This window comes from Melospiza georgiana, chromosome 9, assembly GCF_028018845.1.
Source record: "Melospiza georgiana isolate bMelGeo1 chromosome 9, bMelGeo1.pri, whole genome shotgun sequence".
Classification (NCBI taxonomy): domain Eukaryota; kingdom Metazoa; phylum Chordata; class Aves; order Passeriformes; family Passerellidae; genus Melospiza; species Melospiza georgiana.
In genome coordinates this window covers 1824245-1845948 of record NC_080438.1, presented here as the reverse complement: position 1 = coordinate 1845948, position 21704 = coordinate 1824245, and the positions used below count along the sequence as shown (strand labels likewise).

The 21704-nt window shown below is 43.5% G+C and overlaps 1 protein-coding gene across 4 annotated transcripts in view; it reads right to left on the bottom strand.

The window, feature by feature from the left end:
• NOTCH2 (notch receptor 2) overlaps window positions 1-21704 on the bottom strand; it is a 94566-nt gene that overhangs the window by 54326 nt on the left and 18536 nt on the right. For all 4 annotated transcript variants that reach the window (XR_009114782.1, XM_058029809.1, XM_058029808.1 and 1 more), the window contains exons 3-5: window positions 19606-19865; window positions 18599-18937; window positions 10342-10464 (exon numbers count right to left, since the gene is read on the bottom strand). Coding sequence is in view for 3 of the 4 variants with exons in the window: in XM_058029809.1 (XP_057885792.1) it covers window positions 10342-10464; window positions 18599-18937; window positions 19606-19865 (722 nt within the window). In the remaining variant the exon portion in view is untranslated. The remainder of the gene's footprint in view (window positions 1-10341; window positions 10465-18598; window positions 18938-19605; window positions 19866-21704) is intronic.

Below are 21704 nucleotides of genomic sequence, written 5' to 3'. Positions count from 1 at the left end.
GGTAATGAAAACCTAGCCTGACCTTGATATTTGCAGAGCCTGGGAAATGAGTAAAATGCCGACTCAGGTTCTGAGTGACCTTGTACAAAGTAAACAGCTAGTCCATGTGGTATTTCAAAATTGAAAACTAGAAGTAGAAAAGGGGAACAGCGTTCAACTCTTAGCACTTTTTGCCCACTATGAAACTAAGCTACTTCCTGCACATTTCCCCTCCCTCAGAAAAGCCATAGGGAGTAACTCAGACATGTTTGCTGCTTTGACTGCTCCCATTTTCAGAGCCTCAGGAGCCGCAAGGAGCTCCAGGAGCTTCTCTTTTGGCAGACACAGGGTGCAAGGCCTCCCCCAAGTAGTTGTACCAGATCTCATTGATGAGAAACAGCCCTTCTCCTTCTTTGTGTTAGAAAGAAAACAAAGCCTGGTTTATACAGGTAAAGCAGCACACAAAATTAGAACAATGCTACAGCAAAAGTGGGGAGCATTAGCTTGAACAAAGCAGTCATACAGCCACCCTGGAAAGCAGCACCAGACATCTCCAAAAAGCTGATCCTACCAAACCTTAGAGGGTTTGCATTGACCTCAATTCCAGCTGCATTGATCCTGCAGGACCCCCAGACAGTTCAAGCAGAGGACTTCATCTTTGGCAGAACAGACTTTTCAAAAAGAACACTTTTTTGGCCCCTTAACAGCAGGAAAGTCTGCTGATGCACAGCTGGAGTATCAGAGGCTAAAGCTCCTGACAGCAGATCTAATACAGTTTAATCACTAAAAACATTTTGTAGGGCAAAGGGTGCAAATACTTTCCTATGCCTTGAAAAAAATAATCAGCTCCTTGAAAACTGAGCAGGGAGGAGATGGCAATATCCCATTTCTCTCAAAATCACAACCCCCCCAGCACTGGGCTCAGACTGGAAGTCAGAATATCTTACAAGTTTAGTGACATTGGAAAGGCAACTTGTGAGAATCACAAACTGGTCCTTGGGGTCTTAAGGGACGCACTGGAAAAGGAACATCAGGTTTCAAGAAGCTTTTATGGCATCCTCCACTCAGTAGCTCAGGGTTGTCACTTATCTCAGACACAGCACACAGGGAAGAGGTCACTAGCTCTCCTGGAAGGGCCACCTGGGAACTATAAACCAGATCTAGACAAAAACTCTTTGAAAGAGCAAATTAATTCATAAAATATTCCAAAGATTGCTGTATGGGTTTTGAATGCAACCAGTGTAGCTCAAAAAAGCATTGCTCATTAGAACTGTTTGCATTTTTAATCTAAATTTCAAAGGACTCCTAAGTGAGAAGGTGAACAGCATCTTATCAAGGCTCAAGAAGGGGCTAAGAGATAAGGAGCAGTATTTGTATACATGCCCAAATCTAATCGTGGCAGAAGGTCATCGGTGCCACACTCCAAAGGACCCTGCACTTCCTTCTCCTCTCTAACCACACGTGTGCAGGTTCAGGATGCCAGCTGGCAGAACACTGCTGGCTGCAGAAGGACACTCCTCTGTCCAGTTCTGGCTTGTAATGCAAGAAAAATGCCTGCACTGACAGAGGAACCCAACATGCATCCATGAGCTCGAAGCTCGATTTCCTCGTGCTCCTGTGTGAGCCTCCTCAGCAAACAGAAAGGGGAAAATTGCTTTTTGAACCATTGAGCCTTCCAGGAAAATGGTATCTATGAAAAATACTCCTGCTCCCATGTTTTTGAATTGTGCACTTGTAAAAGCATTCAGCTCAATCTTTAACCCACAGAACTACCCATGCTCCTTGAAACTGTTCAGCAACATTTAATGCACACACAGGCACTGGAGTGTCCAATTAATGACCTGGAAGGTGATGAAACAGCAGGCAGGGGTGGCTTTAACAAAATAACATTTCTCTTTTCCAGGAGGAAGCCAGGGATTTCAGACAGGTTCAACCAAGTGAGGCTGCTGGGCAGTGCAACAGCAGGCAGGGCTGGAGGCACAAAAGCCAAGCAAAACACAAAGGCAAACAGAATTGCTGCAGAAGGTTTGGGCTAGGCACTCCTTGAGGAAACACCAGCTTCCCTGGAAGAGCTCAGCAGGGACCTCTGCTCAATCACAGCTTTAATCAGCAAAACAAACACCACAGAGCAGCCATTTGACTGCAAGGAACAATAACTAATGCAAACACTGCTTGTGCAATGGGGATGGCACAGCCCATGTCAGGAACACTTTTTGCAGTACTGCAGCCACCACCTCTGAATAAAAAAGAGACAGAGTTCATAGCCTGACAGACACTGGAGAGAAGAACTTCCTAGGAGACTTATAAAGGAACTGCTGCCCACAAAGAGAGCTAATAAAGAGTGTAATACATCAGTTATTGCAGGGAAGATGCAGCACACGGCAAAGTCTACAAAAGAAAATATTGGATTGTTTACATAATTTGCTTTGTTGACACTAGGTATCTCAAAGCAGAGAACTGCAAACTTCTCTGAAGGAGAGAGTCCAGACCAAAATGTCCTGAGCAATAAACAGGCAATACTGAAAGGGATTTCAGGTGTGATGCCCAGATCACATCCAAATTCTAGACCCTTCAACAAAGCCACCCCCAGAGCTCCCTGCAGGCAATCCAGCAAATGAGACTGACACCCTCATCTCCAAGGATGGCTCCAAGGGCACACAAAATTCATGCACTGCACTGTTTGCACCTGCCAGAGCTGCATGTGTGTTTAGAAAAGGTCTTATTTGCTTAAATTTTACAGTAGCTGCCCCAGAAAAAAAGGGCTAATACCAACTATTTTCCCCTTTCAGGAGTTTTCTAAAGAATAAGCATCTCAGCTCTCAGAAATGTGCTCCTTCCCCAGGACATCACAGCATCTTTCTTCCAGAGCAGCAAAGCAGCAGCAGCCATTCCCAAACCTCAGGTGCTCAGGTTGTGGTTTTGCTTTCATTTGATCTCAAATAGATGTCAAATACCACCAAAGAAATCATAAAATTTAAGAGCTTAATACAGAACTTGAACACTTGAAGACAAATCTATGATTGTAATGAGCAGAGCAAGCATCTGTGTTTATTTTAGGCTAATATGGTAGAGAAAAGAGTTTAATTTCATAACCACACTGGGAAGCATGCAGTGGAACTAATGGGCTTTTACAAGGGATTTTACAAGCCCCAAACACAAAACTCCGGGCTTTAAGAGACTTATGCACGGCCTGATCCATTAAATACTGCCCTAAATCACTCCCCACAGACTGCTGGGTAGAGAGAGCAGTCCCGACCAAGCTCTTCAGAGGCAGCAACACAAATGACCAGAACAGGATTCATTAAAATTTCATTAAAACTGATGCACTAGTGACAGACTGGTTTAATATGGTGGTGGCAGGTGAGGTGATTGGGGACAGCAGCAGGACAGAGATGTAACCCACAGGAAACACACATCACCAAGCCACTCTCTGCTCTGTCCTTCTCTTCACCTCCTCTGGAAAATCCAGTGAATCAGGGAAATACCAAACAAGTGAAAAGATCTGCGAGGCAAAAAAAAAAAAAAATTCACAGCAGGAGCCAAAACTTACAACGAAAGCTTCATCTTCTCAAGCTATCTCAGCAACCCATCTCCAGTAATTACCCAAAGACAAATCACCTCATTTTTCAGTACAAGGGAAGGGACAGGACCTGCCAGGAACGAGTCAGCTGGAGATGTAACAAGTGTTCTCTATCAGTCTGGTCGCCAGCAGACATCCACTAAATCAGGATGGCCTGGCCCATCCTGATTCAGTGCCAAGCACTCAAAAGAGGTACTGAAAACCCAGGGGCACCTCCATAGGAGCTCATCTGGCACTGCTGAGAGTGTTTCCCCAGCTGGAAAGGCACCAAGGGCGTGAGGGAAGAGGCAGCGCTGGATGCTGCCATCAGATCAGCTCAGCTGTTCACACCTCAGGTGCTCCATTACTGCTGCCTCCCACCCAGGGCCTGGAAATGAAAAGCAGCACCGAGCAAACAGGAGGCTGTGGAAGGTGTTCCAGAGCCCACAGCGCATTAAAGGCCCAAGGGTGCAGCTCTGAATGCCTCTGGAATCCGTCCCCTCCGCACCACACCGAGATCAAGGGCCACAAGAGAAACAAACAACATCCAGGATGAAGTCTGTTTGTGTGCAGCACTTCAAACCATTTGTACACTCAAGCTGCCAGCTCTGGAGGCTGCCACGTGCTCCCTGCTCCCTTTGTGTCTGCCAGCTCAAACACGACCAAAGGGAACGACCCACGATGGCTCCTGGCCTCTGCTGGAGCTGTCTCCTGGAGATGCCCCTGCAGTGACACCAGCCAGCTCATCAAGCTTGGCACAGACAGGTGCCAGCCAGTACCAAAGAGGCCACTCTGCTTTTTAATAAAGCCTGGAAAAGCACCGGGACGCTGCTGCACTGCTCACGGGAGTGTGACCCAGCCTCGCTGAGCTCACACACAAAGGTCTTGGGACATCATTTGGGATCACCAGGAGGGACAGGAGAACAGCCCAGACAGAGCTCTCTGGCACATAACCATCAACACTCTCTGTAAAATAGCAAGGATGTATATCTAATGATTTAGGAGACTGGCATGTCCAATATTTATCATCCATGTCACCTATTGTCAGAGTTAGCTCCTCCACACTTTGGCCCTCTAAATACTCCAAGAAGGCAGCATTTTTTGGAGCACTAAACTAACATGACCTGCCACTGTGTACTTTGGTGGCACAGAAGCTGAGGAAAGTGGTATTTGGCAAAGAGTTTTAAGAAACAAAACACCAGAGCATATGATCTTAAATTAAAATGCTACATACTAGCCTTTTGATGTTTATCCCCCTTCTTAGAAAAGAAAAGTCACGTCTGCCCAGAGTTTAAGGCTGGGACTTTCAAAGAAAACCAGGGAGCAAATATTACTCTAATTAAATAGGAATTGAACCCTTAACACCCCACTTTGAAAATTCCTGCCTAAAGCTCTGCAGGAAAAGTAACCCTTGTGCTAGTGTTTAAGAGCATATGACCAAGCTAACAGCTATTTTAATTAAAAAGCACAGCCCTGCTGCCTGAAGAGCTTTTCTGCTCAAGACAAACATTTGCTGCTGCAGCTAGCTCCCAGTGCTGGAGTTCTTTGGTGGAGTCAGCTGTTAGCACACTGTGCTTCCCTTAGAGACAAAGGTCGCCTAGATTTTAAAATATACAGCTCACTGGAGCCCTCTTTTCAGGGGAAAACAAAGCCTAAATAAATATAACTGCCATGGGAGTCTCGCCTTCCCAGCCACAGGGCAGAAGCGATGAAAGGCAGTGAGCAGGCCAAGCCTGCATCTGAAACACTATAATGGGAGTCTTCCAAAATCCACTTGAGAGGGGCACAGGGTCCCCCAAACCCAGAGACTCACCCCACAGCTTCTGACGCAGCAAACTGCGCAAAAGATTTAACTCCATGGAGGGCACAAATCTTTATTTGTGCTGTGCACTGCTCCTAAAACACGATTTGGGCCAAAACCAGATTCATGGTGAGCCTCTAAAACACTGCAGACTTTGCAGGGGAGCAGGAATCTTTCTTAGACATACAAGAAAAACAATAATTTACAGCATTTACAGCATTTACAGTACTGGTAATCACTCAGGCACCCAAGACATCTTTCTAGACACAAAGCTGCACAGGTCAGCTCAACAGAATCAACAGGTGCATTTTAAACCAAGCTTTGTTTCTTTAGATGAATTGTAGCTAGAATGACTGATCAGCCTTTAAATTCTCTGATGGTTTCCCCACGTGTGCAGAGGGACAGCCTAATCTTCCACATGGCTTTCAGCCCTGGACTGCCATCACCTCCCTGTCAAACTGCTCTGTGAATTTGGATTCCTGATCCCAAAACAAAAAAAAAATTCAAAAATAAAAAAGGCAAGAAAAGGGGGGGAAAAAAAAGGCAGATGGAAAGGATTTTTTACTAGATTAGTGCGTTAAAGTGGCACACTTCAACAAATCCCAGAGCCAGCTCAAGGGAAAGGGAAGAGTGTCTGTGAGCAGGGAGAGAAGGTAGTGACATTCCTCCTCAGACTACAATGAGGCTGAAGAACAGCAGCATGAAACAGCCCTCACGTGGCACTTTATCTGATGTTAGCCAGGATTTTTGGCTAACTGACTCAAAGCACACTCACACCAAATTCTCTGACCCGTCATGCACAGGGAATAGATTTCACACTTTCACAAAAGCACCTCCAAGGGAAGGAGGAGCTTCCTCACACATCTGCACCTCTGTGCTTTGAAAGGACCCAGCACACACAGAGGTTCTAACAAAGGCCCCATCCTGGGACAAGATAAAGCCATCTTCAAACAAACCAGCAATCAGTTAACATTCAGCAACAGGAAAGATCTGGGGCAGCTTCACCCAAGCACAGCGGAGACTGCCTTGCCAGTTACAAATTTATGAGATTGATAATCACTGTAAACATATGAAATACGAGAACTTTGAAGGTGACAAAACCACTGGTGACAGCAGGAATTTCTCATCACTGTTTTTGAAAGGCAAGATTTTATCTTTCCGGAAAAAACAGCAAAATGAGAATGAGAAGGCAGGCACTTGAACAGAAAGGGAGCAGTGAGCTCTGTCTGAGGAGCAGGAAATAAGACTGAAGGCAAACAGCATCACAAAAGGTAGGAGCAAGCAGCAAAATAAAAGGAGTATTTAAAAAAAAAAGCAGTTATGTAGCCCAACCTACCACCTGTCAGGGAATTACAAGAGGCTTGTAGTTACCAAAAGGAACTGGGACAGATTCTGTTTCAGTAAAGGTTGCTCCAATATTACTTTACAAAAAACTTGTCTTGATCAGATGCAGTACAATTTCTTGATCTTTCTAGCAAGGAATGGGGCTGCTTTCTCTGTGCCATGAAGCACAAACCATATTAACAAACACTAGAGAGTATCACCCACAGCACAAAGATTAAATAAAGACTAAAACTGCAGAGAAACTCAATCTTCCCCAAGAATTGACAAGCACTTGAAAGCAGAGACTGTTTTGAAGACAGCACATCTACACTGTCAGGTGTTCTAAGAAAATTTAACATCCTTTCATTTTTGGCTGATGTTTCCTTAGAGATATGGTTATTTGGGCCTTTTTTTTTTTTTTTAGCAGCACACAATATCCACAAAATCCAATATCCACAAAAGCTTCTCATTGGAAGCTTTTTTTTTTTCCTGAGGTGTTCATTCTCACAGTTTAGCTCTGTTGAGCTATAACATTTATCAGGACAAATTCCAAAAGAGCTGACTGCTCAGCTCTCCCCTCTTTACTTACCTTAGAGATGACTTAAAATGCTATAAACCCCCTGTGTGTAAAGGATGGGCCTGCAGTTATGCATTTCCTTACTGCTGAATAACATGCTTTATTGTTTACTCCTGTCAGCACCAACTGCAGTTTAACCTTGAAAAAAACATCATCCTTCTCTCCAAACTATTGCACAAGTCCTCTATCCATCCTCCCTGGTCTGTGTCCTGTCTCAGTGTCACCTCTGGATGTGCAGTGTTCTCCTCACCTCCTTGGTCTCTAATTGAAGACGCAGGGAAGGAATTGGAGTCCATTCAGAAAAAAAGAAAAAGCTTCTTTCACAAAAAATGCCACTGAGATGACACAGAGGAGTCACAGAAACCTGCACTGTGCGTTTCAGACAGGACAGTTCCATAACCTTCACTGTTCAAACAGCCAAGCTGCTGCTTCCTAAATTGTGAGCTCATTTTTATTTCCACACTGAGCTAATCCTAGAAAGACACCGGCCTTGAGAAGGCATCACCTCAAACCACTGCTGCACTGATAGCCTCAGCTGCACCATAAACAAGGAAACTCTCAGAAAGGCCATTCCACTAAACTGGGCTAGAGAGCCACAGCAACCTCATGCTGGGGAGCTCCTCTCTCTTCCCAGGGTTTCCCTGGAGGGAAGCATCCTTCACACACACAAGGTTTTCTGCAAGTGCCACCCACACAGGAGAAAGATGGCACAAGAGAGGCCACAACAGTGCCTCGCCGCTTTTGCCATTGCTGCTCAGAGCCCATGAAGGGTTCAGAGAGGGAACCACCACAACTGCATTGCAAAGAGTTGATCGGGGAGAAAATCTACCAAAAAAACCAAACAGAATCACAGCCTATTGCTTGTGATGGAGAGACCAAGGTCTCTTCCAGGGGAGCTGCAGAAGTCATCCCTAGCTGACAGCAGACACCCACCTAAATCCTGTGAGCCAAGCTAAATTTATGATGCCAGAATAATCCCTTGCAGACTGCATGCTCATGGTCATTACACCCTCTGTGCTTGGGAGTAAGACAGATTAATTTGCTACTGACAGGCGCCAGAAATCACAAACAAGGGTTATAATTTCTGTGGGATGGAGCAAGACCATAGGGGTCACTGAGGGTTTGTTGTCTCCACACCCAAGCTCTCGTGTTTTCCTTTACAGGTTTCACTTTCTGCAGGCTTTCAGGACAAGGAGAAGTAGCACAGCAGCAAGGACACTTGCTCATTCAGGAGAGGACTCATTTTCTCCTATTTGCACATAGCTTCAAAGAGCTATGCAAGCTGTGGTGCACTTCACTCTTATGTGGTTTTCACTTCATTTATGAATATATAATTCTTTTAAGTTAATGAGGGTTCTTAACTGGCAGCCTCCTTTGCATTTAATGACAAACATTTTACAACCAGAATTAATGTTCTCTAAGGAAAAAGGCATTTTAAAAACTGATTTTAGGTCTTCTTTTTTTCTCCCATGATTTTCAAATAAGGGCAAAACCATACTCAGCTGAAAAAGTGCACCAGCTAAGACTGGTATGACTCAAAAAACTCAGCCCATAACCGGAGGTGTTTGTTTATTTTTGAGGTATGGAGACATTTTGCAACTAAATATGACACTCAGTTTCCTGTAAGCTGCTTCCTTATATTGTGCATAACACTTTCTTGAAACTCATGCTATTTTCCCCTTCAGACTCTGAGTAAAACCAGGCTCATTTATGAAGCAAAAGGAGCTTTGCTAATTGGAGAACTCTACATAAAAATAAGTCAAGCAGGAAAATAACAGTAGCAAAACCATAATCTTCCCATATATACACTGCTCTTCCCTCCTTTTCCCCCTGCCTTTCAGATTTGCCCTGTTTCTCAGCAGCATTACTATAACCACCATGAGCATTTTCCCAACTTAGAAATACCCCTACGTGTATCAGCAAATGCCCACAGCTGTAACAGCAAAGCCACGTTTTGTGCTTTTGGAAACCATTTCTCCATTTACAAAGTGCAAATCCACACAAGAAGTGCAACTCATGGGGAAATTCTCCCTTGTTGTGGTGGTTCTGATGCCCACAGCTTTTCTTTTAAGGGGTGCACTAGCATCTGCCCTGACTGACATCTGCACGGGGCCAGGGCCACATCCCTGTTGGTGCCCCAGTGCGGTTATAAATTGTTGTGAGGGTCCCCAGGATGAGGCGAGAGATGAGAATTGACTCCAAGTTCTCAGAAGGCTGACATTATATTGTATTATATTTTATGTAGTATATTATTATGTATACTATACAAAATACAATACAATATAATATCAGCCTTCTATATATATATATACTAGAGTGTATATATATACACTATATATACTAGAGTATGTCTATAAAATATATGAAATATATTATATATAACATAATATAAATTATATGATATTATATATATTATACTCTATATATTCTATATATTATATATAGAATATATAGCATATATAGAATATACAGAATATACAGAATATATAGAACATATAAAATGTATTTCATATATTATAATATATTTTATATATAATATTTTATTTTATATTTTTATATTATATATTATATTTTATAAATTTTATATTATGTTTTATAAATTTTATATTATGTTCTATACATTTTATATTATGTTTTATAAATTTTATATTATGTTTTATAAATTTTATATTATGTTTTATACATTTAATATTATGTTTTATATATTTTTAAATATAATATAATATAATATAATATAATATAATATAATATAATATAATATAATATAATATAATATTATATAATATAATATAATATAATATAATATAATATAATATAATATAATATAATATAATATAATATTATATTATATTATATTATATTATATTACTATACTAAAACTATACTAAAGAAAGAAAAGGACATCAGGACACTAGAAAAGAATGATAATAAAAAACCCGTGACAGACTCAGAGCGCCCAACACAGCTGGCTGGGATTGGCCATTAATTAAAAACAATTCACATGGAACCGATCAAAGATGCACCTGTTGGTGAGCAACCTCCAGAGCACATTCCGAGCAATCAGATAATTGTTGTTTGCATTTCTTTCCTGAGGCTCCGTACCTGTCCACTGGGGCGGGCAGCGGCAGTTGTAGGTGTTCACTCCGTCCACGCACACACCCCCGTTCAGGCACTTGTGGTTCGGGCAGTCGTCCACGTTGTGTCCGCAGACGGTTCCCTCAAAACCTGGGCAAAGCAGAAACAGCAGCAGGCTGAAAAGGGTTTCCAGTCTCTCAATTTTGAGGAGAATTCACCCCTGAGGCAGCTCCCCCTCCTTTTCTTTTCTTAAAGATCTGCCCTGTTCACCTAATCCTGATGAATCCCTGTAGGAAAGGCATTTTGTGCTGTTCTTGTGAGCCAGCAAAGGCTTCCTGAAGATAAGGAAAGCCCCGTAATTGTCTCGAGGAAGACACCAAGGCTGTCCCCTTGACAACGTGATGGAAGAGGGAAAGTTCAAAGATACGGACTCGAGCTGGCTCACACAGAGTGACCTGGCTCCTTGCTCACCTACTGAGAACTTTGTTTCTTTCTTATGACCAATGGGCAGTGAATGTAAACATAATTATCTTGAAAAACTATAAAGGCAACACGTTGCTGTAATAAATCTCTCTTAAGCACCCTTCTGATGGAGCTGTGGAGCTCTGCCCCATGTCGTGCTCTGTAGTGACACATCCCCACCTAGCACGACTTTGCTGAATGCCTTTGCCAATAGCATGCAGGTCAGGTAACACAGCTAAAACACTTCCACCATGGGTAGATGGCCAAATGTGCTTTCACAACCCAAAGGACATGAGGAGTTTCTCTTTCAGTGACTGAGGAGCACTGTCATTCAAAGCAGACAAAGTGAAGACCAAGACATTTCAATTACCATGAGATAAAACTTGTCACTGCCCACCAAGCATCAGCCAGGAGAAGTTTTTCCCATGGCAAAAAAAAAGTGCTGGCATGCATTTCATGGATACCTCAGCACAGCCTGCCTTGGATAAGTCAAAGAAAAGTTTTTCCTTTGAAAAGGAGTTTCTAAAGTCCTGGTCTGGCTCTCTTCAGTGTTAGACAAGTCAGTCAGTCAACAAACCAGCCACCACCCAAGTGATGCTTACACACTAAGCAGAAGAAATCAGATACCCCTCCCCAATGAAAATCCAGGCTCCTAATGAACACACTGACAAAATATTCTTGCTAGAGTTCCCTATTCTTTTCAAAGAAGGAGAAGTGGGGACGTTAGGGAAGGGAGCTGTCAGTGAAGTGTCTTCCCCTTGATTTCCCCTGCTGATTTATTTCATGCTTCATTAAATAAACCTGCCATTTCTGCTGGATGAGAGAGCTATTTATCAAAGCACAAGTGGAATGCATGCTAATGTGGATGAAGTAAATGATTCCAGAACACACATGTTAATTTAAAACACCAGCCCTGCCTCTTCACTGCTTTGGAATGCAATATTAACATGACACAGTTCTCTCATCCAAAATCAGGCTTTAACCCCTCTACTTTTGATGCCCTGTTCCAGACACTTCCACAGCATCTGTGTCAAGTCTCACAGCCCCTCTCAGTAACATCTGGTCCCACACAGATCGTGCTGTGTGGCATATGAGACATAAAGCCCTGAGCCAGCTTCTCCAGACTGCTGCTCTCTCAGGATTCCTGAGGTGATTCATGTGCATTCCCATCCCTTGAACTTCTCTACAGAAGAGCTGGGAGGTTCCAAGCTGTATCAAGTGCATTAACATCAGCAAGGAACAACAGACTCAACATTACAAAACAAACAAACAAACCAAAACAAACCCCAAGACTACAAGACCTTCAATATTACTCCATCCCTTCAAAGCCCTTCCAGCCTCCACCCAAGATCCTAGAAATTTTGTGACAGTAGGGAATTTTAAAACAAAGAGGAAGTATAACATGCTTTCCCAGAGTCCCAGCCATCACAGCAGCACATTCCTGGCAAAAGCTGCTGAGGAACAACCACCAGGGAAAACAATCAGCTTTAGATCCCCATGTTTAAAAGTGTATAAAGCTACCAAGCTTGAGCAAAGGCTCAGCTGTAAAACACAGGGGTGTCCTATCAGCTTGTGTTTCAGCTTGGGAGGAATCATCCCACTGACCACATATTGCACGTGATCAGCATGGAAATACACCCACAACCACAAAGACAAAAGGTTTAAGTTCTTATCTCTTCAGTTTGTATAATATGAAGACCAGCCCTACTTTCTAGTAAACAAATTTCTGACGGCAGGCATTTAAACTCCCTCACTGTACTTCACACAAATTTAAAGAGGCTCAGTTCTTTCCAGAATAAAGCATGGAAGTCACCCCACTACTAAAATCTCACCAAGCCACGCTGTATTTTCACATTTTAACCAGTTATACTACCAAAGAACTGCTCTGAGATATGTGAGCTTTTCTCTAGCTGGGTCCCAGGATCTAATTTTGCAGTTATATAACCTGACTCTCTTCCAGAAAGCCACTGAGCTCACTGTTTTAATGTATTTGGACACCTGACACTGTTTCCTGCTCCCCCCTGTGCTGGGACTCACATGCTGTCCTGTGTTTTCTCCCTGCACCAGAGCAGTTTGCAATCCACATCCTGGCTTTTGCTCCATATCTCAAAGCACATCAAACTAAGCAACGAGAACCTCAAGGGGAAAAGCGTTCCCACTGCTAGCAGCATGTTGTTCTTCCCCTAGTACAGACTGACACAAGCAGATAACTTTATTCCTATGTCATCCGAAATCTCCACCCCACTGCTGAGCATCCGATCCAATTCCCTCCAAATCTTAGTCCTTTAGCCTTATTTCAACCTATCAATTACACCCCAGACTATCTAGGCTGCTTTCAGGCTCAGTTAGTACTGGGGACAGGAAATTATGCCTGAAAAAAATCAGGTTGTTTCCAGACTTAGGGCCTTGCTGACAGGAAATCAGGGATGCAGAGAGCTAAAACCAAGCTGGGCTACTCGAGGCAGCACCTGGGCTGCTCATCTGGAGCAGAGGGGCACCCACCTGAGCTGGGACCCCAGGGATGGTGACAGAGAGGAGCTCAGAGCTCAGGGGAAGGAGCTCATGCCCAAACCCCAGGGAGGAACTCAGGAGAAGGAGCTCATGCCCAAACCCCAGGGATGCAGCCATGGAGGAGCTCAGGGGAAGGAGCTCATGCCCAAACCCAGGGATGCAGCCATGGAGGAGCTCAGGGGAAGGAGCTCATGCCCAAACCCCAGGGATGCAGCCATGGAGGAGCTCAGGGGAAGGAGCTCATGCCCAAACCCCAGGGATGCAGCCAGGGAGGAGCTCAGGGGAAGGTGCTCATGCCCAAACCCCAGGGAGGAGCTCAGGGGAAGGTGCTCATGCCCAAACCCCAGGGATGCAGCCATGGAGGAGCTCAGAGCTCAGGGAAGGTGCTCCTGCCCAAATCCCAGGGATGCAGCCATGGAGGAGCTCAGAGCTCAGGGAAGGTGCTCCTGTCCAAATCCCAGGGATGCAGCCATGGAGGAGCTCAGAGCTCAGGGAAGGTGCTCCTGCCCAACCCCAGCTGCCCAGCACAGGCAGCTCCGTGTGTGTGGGTCCCCAGTGGTGACACTCAGCCAGGAACCTGTGTGAGGTTGCTTCCCCTTCCCAGGAAGTGCTGCAGCTCTCACAAGCAGCTGAGGTTCCTTCCTCTTCCCAGGAAGTGCTGCAGCTCTCACAAACACTCGCTGCAGCCTGACAGATCGCTTCCTGAACAAGCCCTTGGAATTCCCTAGGGTCCTTATCTTAGTTAATGGGTAATTATTTTGATGGATAACAATGAATAATCACTTTCCCAGCTAAGAACTTCCTCTATTGACTTGTTTAACATTCCATTAAAGGTTAGTTGCCAAATGAAGTCCTTTTTTGTCAAATATTTATAACTCCTAGCTCATTCTTATAGTCAAAGGAGTTGGTAATGCTTCAGGTTACGTCTCCTACAAGGATTTTTTTTTCACTACTACACTGTTATGATTGACCTAACATGCTCACTTGCCTACAACCCTGTTCCTACCTAAATCAACAAAGCCCAGAGGAAAAATGATTAAGCCAAAGGGATAAAAAATGAGGTTACCTTCCAGATAGATGCAATACCAGTAGTGTATATATGTAACTTCACTTGGTGCTTGCCATCAAATGCTGACTTAACACATGGATTACCTAATGCAGGATTTGTTTGTGTACATCCACAAGTGACAGGGGAACCTGGGAATTTTAAATAGCAGCTGCACTACACTGTACATAAACAGCACTCGTGTGACAGTAGGAAAAGCTGCTGTGACACACAGCTCCAGGTTCTAGGTTCTTCCTACTTTTTCAAGCTCTCATTCTCACCTATCTGTAGTTACAAATAGATTAAACTCACTTTAAAGCTAAGAAGGAAACATCTACAGGAAACAAGAGCCCATTTCAAGGCCAGTGCAGTAGTAGCCTAATTATGCCTAAAATGCTGCTTGGGCACAGTTTCTTCAAAGTGTGACTTTTACAGGTCACAAGATGCAAAATCCTATCAGAAAGCACTCCAGCAGCTTGAGATGTGACTGCCTCCTGCCTCTGTGGCCAGAGCACCCAGCAATGGCAGCATCCTCAGGCAGCCCAGAAGCGCCAGAGCAATTCCATTTATAGTCACAGCATCGTCGGCATTGCTCCAGTTCAGAGAGGGAGTCTGAAGTGGAATTTCTCCTCCATAATCTTGGCACTGTCCTCCAGAGGAGCAGGCCTTGTTCACATCCTCCCCAGGCGTGACAGGCCACCATTTCTCCTCTCTTTCTGTTGACCTTTCCTTTCCAGACAGAACCTTTTCCAACACTTCAGAAATTCTGCTCTGCATGCTCTGCACTAAGGGGGGAGAGAAATGGCTGGGTGCCCTGCCTTTATCAGAGAGTTTAATGTAAGCATTTGGGTCTCTCCAACAGCTCCCTTTTCTGCTGTTTTTCAAATGACTGGTTTAAAAAAAAAAAATTAAAAAAATCAAGCTAGCAAAACAGCCTGGCCAACTTAAACAAATACAGGAAATAGAAAAGCAAAGGCTCTCAGAGCCACATTAACTCACTCCCACTATCCACACTGTGTAACAAGTCAAAAAAAGACAGCTAATAATCCAAAACGTGTGAGGAGTGTAGGTGTGTAACTGTTACTATAGCAATCTCATTTCCATTTCCTGACGGTATTTCAGCCAGCCCACACACTTGTCTAAGGGAAAATCTGCTCCTACTCACTCTCGTGCCCTGTAAGAGACTCTCTAAAGCAAACTCATCAGCTTGACAGGATCTAGTCCTCCCAACTTCATCTTTCTTTCTTCTTTCTCCCACCACACTGCTCCTGCATGAGGCCCCAAAGTCCTTGAACAGGCTAAACAGATCTGACTTTAAAGGAAATTCTGAATTTCTGGACAAGACTGTTAATCAAGAGATACTTGGTTTATAATTTCATTTTAAAAAGATGCAAAGCAGAAAAGCAATAAATTCCTCCAGGGCAATGGTTAGTTAAACTACTCCATTTTCAAAGACTCTTTCAAAGCACTCTCCCTCCAAGCACAGTTAGAATAATTGCTTTCAAAAATAATGATCCATCCTTCTACTTTTAGACTGACTTTGCTAAATTCTTCAAAGTCACATGCTTGCTCAGACAACCCAGAAAGTGCTGGTGCAGACACTAAGGTTGGCAATGCACATTTAAGGTCGTTTGAGCCAACACCTCAAGACAAGGGTCTCCAAAAAGAGAAAACAGTTTTCACAAGTTCTAAATGCCCTTTCCACACAGACATGTGCCTCCAGATGATCCTCATGAGAACACAGCCACTCTATATTCATCCCAAAGAGCATTGGGCAGCTTCATCTTTCACATCAGTAACAGCAGAGGCATGCTGAAGGGAACAGAGTTTACTTTTCTAGATTACCACACACCAAGTCTGTGTGTGCCAAACTGCAATACACTCGAGTAGGAAGTCTAGTCAAAAGCATTTCCAAACACTCAGTTTCCCATGGAGTTGAATTACTCAGTAAAAAAAAAAAAAAATATCAGCCTAAAAATACCCTGAATATGCATAGACAGCTGGTAGGGCCCTGTGGTCAAGGCTGACAAGTGGATGGGGAGGAGGACAGGATGAGACAACATCCCAACCAGGTGACACATGGCCACATGTAGAGGTGACACGAAACCAGTGCAGCCCCAGATCCTGAGCTAGCATGTCACCACTGCTCTGCATGAACTCAGCTAAGAGCATCAGAAAACAAGCAATCAAAATTTATCTGGAGACAAAAAGGGTGTGGTGAGTTGGAACTGGCATCCTGTTAGATTTGGAGGAACTGGAGAAGGAAAAAAAAAGAAGAGAATAGATCTTAGTGTGTCTTAGGGCTACGGATGGAGAAGGAAAAAGACACATGTGCATTCTTCAAACACTGAAGTTACCTGAGGCCTTTACTACACAAAACTATGTATTTGTAGATGCTTATGCACACAGAATTTCACATTCCAAGTGGGCATTATGAGATACCACCCCAATCTCCTTGAACCTACCTCATGGCCTTTACCTATTTGATTCTCTGACTCTAGCTGGGTTCCACAGAAATTTACAATTTCTGACTGTCTTCCCCTTCCTTCCTTTGTGCGTCCTGAAATCCCAGCACTCAGAGACGAATTAATAGTGCAGGAGCACTACAGAGCTCCCCAGCTTGCTGAGATTCGTCCCTCCCAGCTGATGGGGCACAGAAACCCCGAGAGGAGCTCTGGGGAGGAGCAGCAGGAGAGCAGAAGTTTAAACAGAGTAATAATAAAAATTATCACCGGGTGAAAAGGTTGATTTTGGGATTTCTAGAATGGGGGTTTTGGGGACAAGATGGAGGGACTTGGGCATGTCCAGTCCCTCTTCTTGTTCTTCTCTACCTCCGTCTTCTGCTGTGATGCTGGCACGTTGGGATTGGTTTAGAATAGAGGTTCACTGTCTAACATAGGTGATAGCTGTTTGAAAGTAATTGTTAAATATAAATATATAATTGTTAAATATAAATATGTTAAATATATTTATTTATACTACAAACTACATATAACATATTTATAATATGTTATACGTAGTTTGTAGCACGTATAATATATTTATTTATACTAGTAGTACGTATAATATACGTATGTAGTTTGTAGCATGTATAATATATTTATTTATACTGAAAACTACGTATAACATTTTTATAAATATAAATTTACAAACATATAAATATTTTATATATTTATTATATATAATCTTTATTCTTTTTATTATATATTATATTATATTATATTATATTATATTATATTATATTATATTATATTATATTATATTATATTATATTATATTATATTATATTATATTATATTATTAATACTATATAATTTATATAATTATTAATTTTGTCATTACTTTATTTTTATTATATTATTTATTATTATATTATATTTATTTTTATTATTATATTTATTATATTTTTATAAATATTTGTTATATATTTATTATATACGTGTATATTTATTATATCTAAATATTCATACATTTATATTTATGTTTACATAAATAATATAACATTAAATTTATAAATATATAAATTTTTAAATATAAATATGTTGTAGGTAGTTTGTAGTCTAAAAGGACAACACCGCCTCAGGGGTGGTCAGAGTGCCTTTGGCTGCTCTGCTCAGCAGACCTAGGCTGGGCAGAAAGAAAATTTTACAGATAAGATTTAATAAACTGTCAGAAGTCAGTGCATCCCTCCGGGTGTCCAGAGTTGCCAAGGACCCCACCAGGGGGCTCAGAGACCCTGGCACACAGCCCAGAGCACCTGGGGATCTGATTTTGACCCTTGGAGCAAGCTGCCAGCTTTGTATGAGGACCTGAAAGTCACACAGGTTTGAATGGTGTAATAACAAAATGATCACAGGGTGAAAATGTAGATTTTAGGATTTTTGCTATGGGGGTTATGGGGACAAGATGGAGGAATCTGGGCGTGTCCAGCCTTCCTTCTTCTTCTTGTTCTCCATTTTCTGCAGTGGTGTTGGCACTTTGGGATTGGTTTGGAGTAGAAGGGCACTGTCTAACATGGGTGATGGGTATTGGGAGTTAGATGTAAAGATGTTATACATAGTTTGTAGTATAAAAGGACAACACAGAGTGCCTGTGGCTGCCCTGCTGAGCAGACCTCAACCGGGCAGAGAGAAAATTTTATAGATAAGATTTAATAAACAACCTCAAGACCAGCAACTGAAGAGCTCTGACTCGTTCTTTGGATGCGCTTTGGAGACTTTTCCAATATCTCAAGGCAGCAATGAACGAGCAGGCTCAGAGACCCACCTGGCAGGCAGTTGCACTCGAAGGTGAAGTCGCTGGTCTGGTGGCAGGTGCCCCCATTGAGGCAGGGCGACGGCGAGCAGGGCACGTAGAGGCTCTCGCAGCGGGGCCCGGTGTAGCCGGGGCGGCACTGGCAGCGGTGCGAGCCGGGCAGGTTGACGCAGGTGCCCCCGTGCTGGCACAGCCCCGGCGTGGTGGCACACTCGTTCACATCCGTCTCACACCTCTGGCCCGTGTAGCCCGCCAGGCACGTGCAGGAGAACTTATTTCCAGACACGGTGCAGGTACTCCCATTGGCACAAGGTTGGGACGTGCAGGCGTCGATCCACTGGCATTCCTTTCCTTTAGGAAATCAAGGCGGATTAACAAAAGGTTATTTCTGCAGAAAACAGAATCTCTTTTGCACTGCCTCGAAATTTTTACTGAATTAAGTCCTTACATTACTACAGGAAACTGATGTCTGCACTTTACTGTATTCTATCTGAAATGGAAATGAATTTGCAGTTACAGCATGAAGCCATTTACCGGGTTGCAGCAAGATACAGAATGTTGTGATTTATAAAAACAACCTGAAGTCATACTACCCACACTGAGGGCCACTCTTCTTCACTACCTCCCCCTCAGGAGTGAAAGGAATAAATTTCCATGCTTCCCCTCAGGCATCAAAATATTGTTTTCCCATAGACAGATTTTGCTGGCCAGATTTGCCCTTTTTTTTTTAAACTAGACTCTGAATTCAAAGTGTAACCAGCCACTCCAGAGTAGTTTCTGCATTCAGTTTTCCCATGTGGACAACCCCACAAGATCCAAATATTTTTCTGCTTACGTGTAGAGGGTAGGGAGTCTGATTCCCTATTCCCCTTTGCTTTTTTTGGTCATGAAGTCATTCAGACTTCCTCTCATTTCCTGTGCTGGAGCTAGAAAACTCGAGAGCACATCGCAACCGCCCCAGAACATTCCGGGGGCGAAGCTGCTCCCCCGAGGAGGGGCTCCCAGAGGCAGAAGCCCACCTGTGAAGCCCGGCAGACAGACGCACTCGTACGTGTCTGGGCCGTGGGGGTGACACGTGCCCCCGTTCAGGCAGGGCTGGGACACGTAGCAGAGGTGGGACTCTGAGTACTGGCACTCCTCCCCCGTGAATCCCGGAGCACACTTGCAGGTTGGTTTCCCTATCAGGGACGCAGCTTCACAGGTTCCCCCGTTCTTGCAGGTGTTGCTCTCGCAGGGGTTTCTGTACTGGCAGTAGTCTCCAAGGAATCCTTCTCGACACCTGTGAGAGAGGAGAAATTAGTGCAGCAGTCCGTCCCCGAAGCCCTGCTGCTCTGGGAAGATTCCAGGAATGAAGCCCCACAACCACCAAAAGTCCTGAAGTTTGCAATAATTGATAATAAACCTAAAGGCTGACGTCACAGATGTAACAGGGACTTCCTGTGGGGCTGTCCCAAATGAGAGCAAGCTTAATGCAAATGGTGAAATCGTTCATTGCAAAATAAACACCACATTCAATCAGGGCTGTGTCAAATGCAGAACCTCCTTTTTGCACTTCCCTTCAAAGCTTCAGTAAAAGCCTGAGTGGTAAAGAACTGCTGAGTAACAACTCCTTGCACCTACTCCTGTTCTAACAAGTTTTGTACAAGAACACCAAGCAGTTTAATAAGGCATTAACAGCAGGTACTATCCATCTTCCCAGGATAGTTATAAACATTGCAGAAATGCAGTGTCTGGGGAGCTGGGGCTCTGCAGCGGCTCTTTCTGCACAGGGCTCCCGTGAGACAGGAATACTCTGTTATCCTCACGCTGCTGATAAGTGCATCTGGGACTGGGACTGCCTGCAGCCCGCACTCAAATAGCAACACAAGCACTGCAGTCAGGTCTCCCACGCCCCTGGCCAGCACCCTGACGACAAGGTCATTGTTCCTCTGTCTCCCACAGAAAAACGAGTACACACACACTATCTGCAGCCAGGGCAGTACTTTATACAAAGATCTCCAAGTGCAGAATAATTGCAGTTACTTCTCTCTAACCTAAACTTATGTCAATACAGTCTGACTACGCTTGTCAGCTGTAATCCATCTTTTAGCAGGCCTTTGTGCTACGGATTTACCATTTCACTTCCAGAGACAGAGGATCCAGGCAAGCAAGCCTGCAAAGCCCACCTCGGTGCCCCCACCCCGGTCCACTGGCTTCTCTCAGGTAGCAGAAAGCTGCAAGGGTAAAAATACTGGATAAAAATAACACCCAGCACTGTCCCCTTGCAGTTCTTTCTGTAGTGCACAGCTGCCTGCTGTAACTGTGAGTAACCCAAGAGAACACGTATTTCATTGTAAAAAAAAAAAAAAAAAATCAGAGATGAACATTAGATATGCTTTGTTCCACATCAGGAAAAGGGGTAATTATTAAATCAGTGAGTTACTCATATCTGAAGGGAGGAGATTCCAACTGCTAGAAACACACAGAGTCTCTAGTCCTCAAGCAGGAATGGAACAGTAAAGAGGCCGCTTTTTTTCCTTACAAACTTAAAAGTGTATGGTAGATTGGAGGAAGAAAAAAGCAAAACCACATCAACAACAACAACCCCCACCATCAAAAAAAAAAAAAAAGAAAGGAAAACAACCAAAAAATATCACAACAAAACCCCTCAACTAACCAGACAGGCTCTAAAAATTAGTGGAAAAAACAAAGAATGGACATGAAGTTGTGTTTAACAGAATCCTACAGGAATCTGCCTTTGTTCCTACGCTATTCAAGACATCTATTGATTATTAACAACAGAAAACATCAAAGCTGGTCAAATATGTAGGTAGCAGAGAAGACAAGTGGTTGACAGAGAGTAGAAACATGCTTAACAAGGCAGTCAGCACCCAAAATGCACTTTAGCACTCCAAAGTTACACATCTAGAAACAAAACACATAGGGCATCCTCCCCAAACCAGAAAACTGAGCTGGGAACAACACACTTGCTCTGGGGATTCCTAACAGCCAGATAAATGTGAATTCCTAGCATGACAGTTTGGCCAGGGATACTTTACATGTGCAAATGGCAAATATCAAGAAGGAATAAATGAGATTGTGCTACACCTGACAAATGCTTGGCACTGCCACTACATCA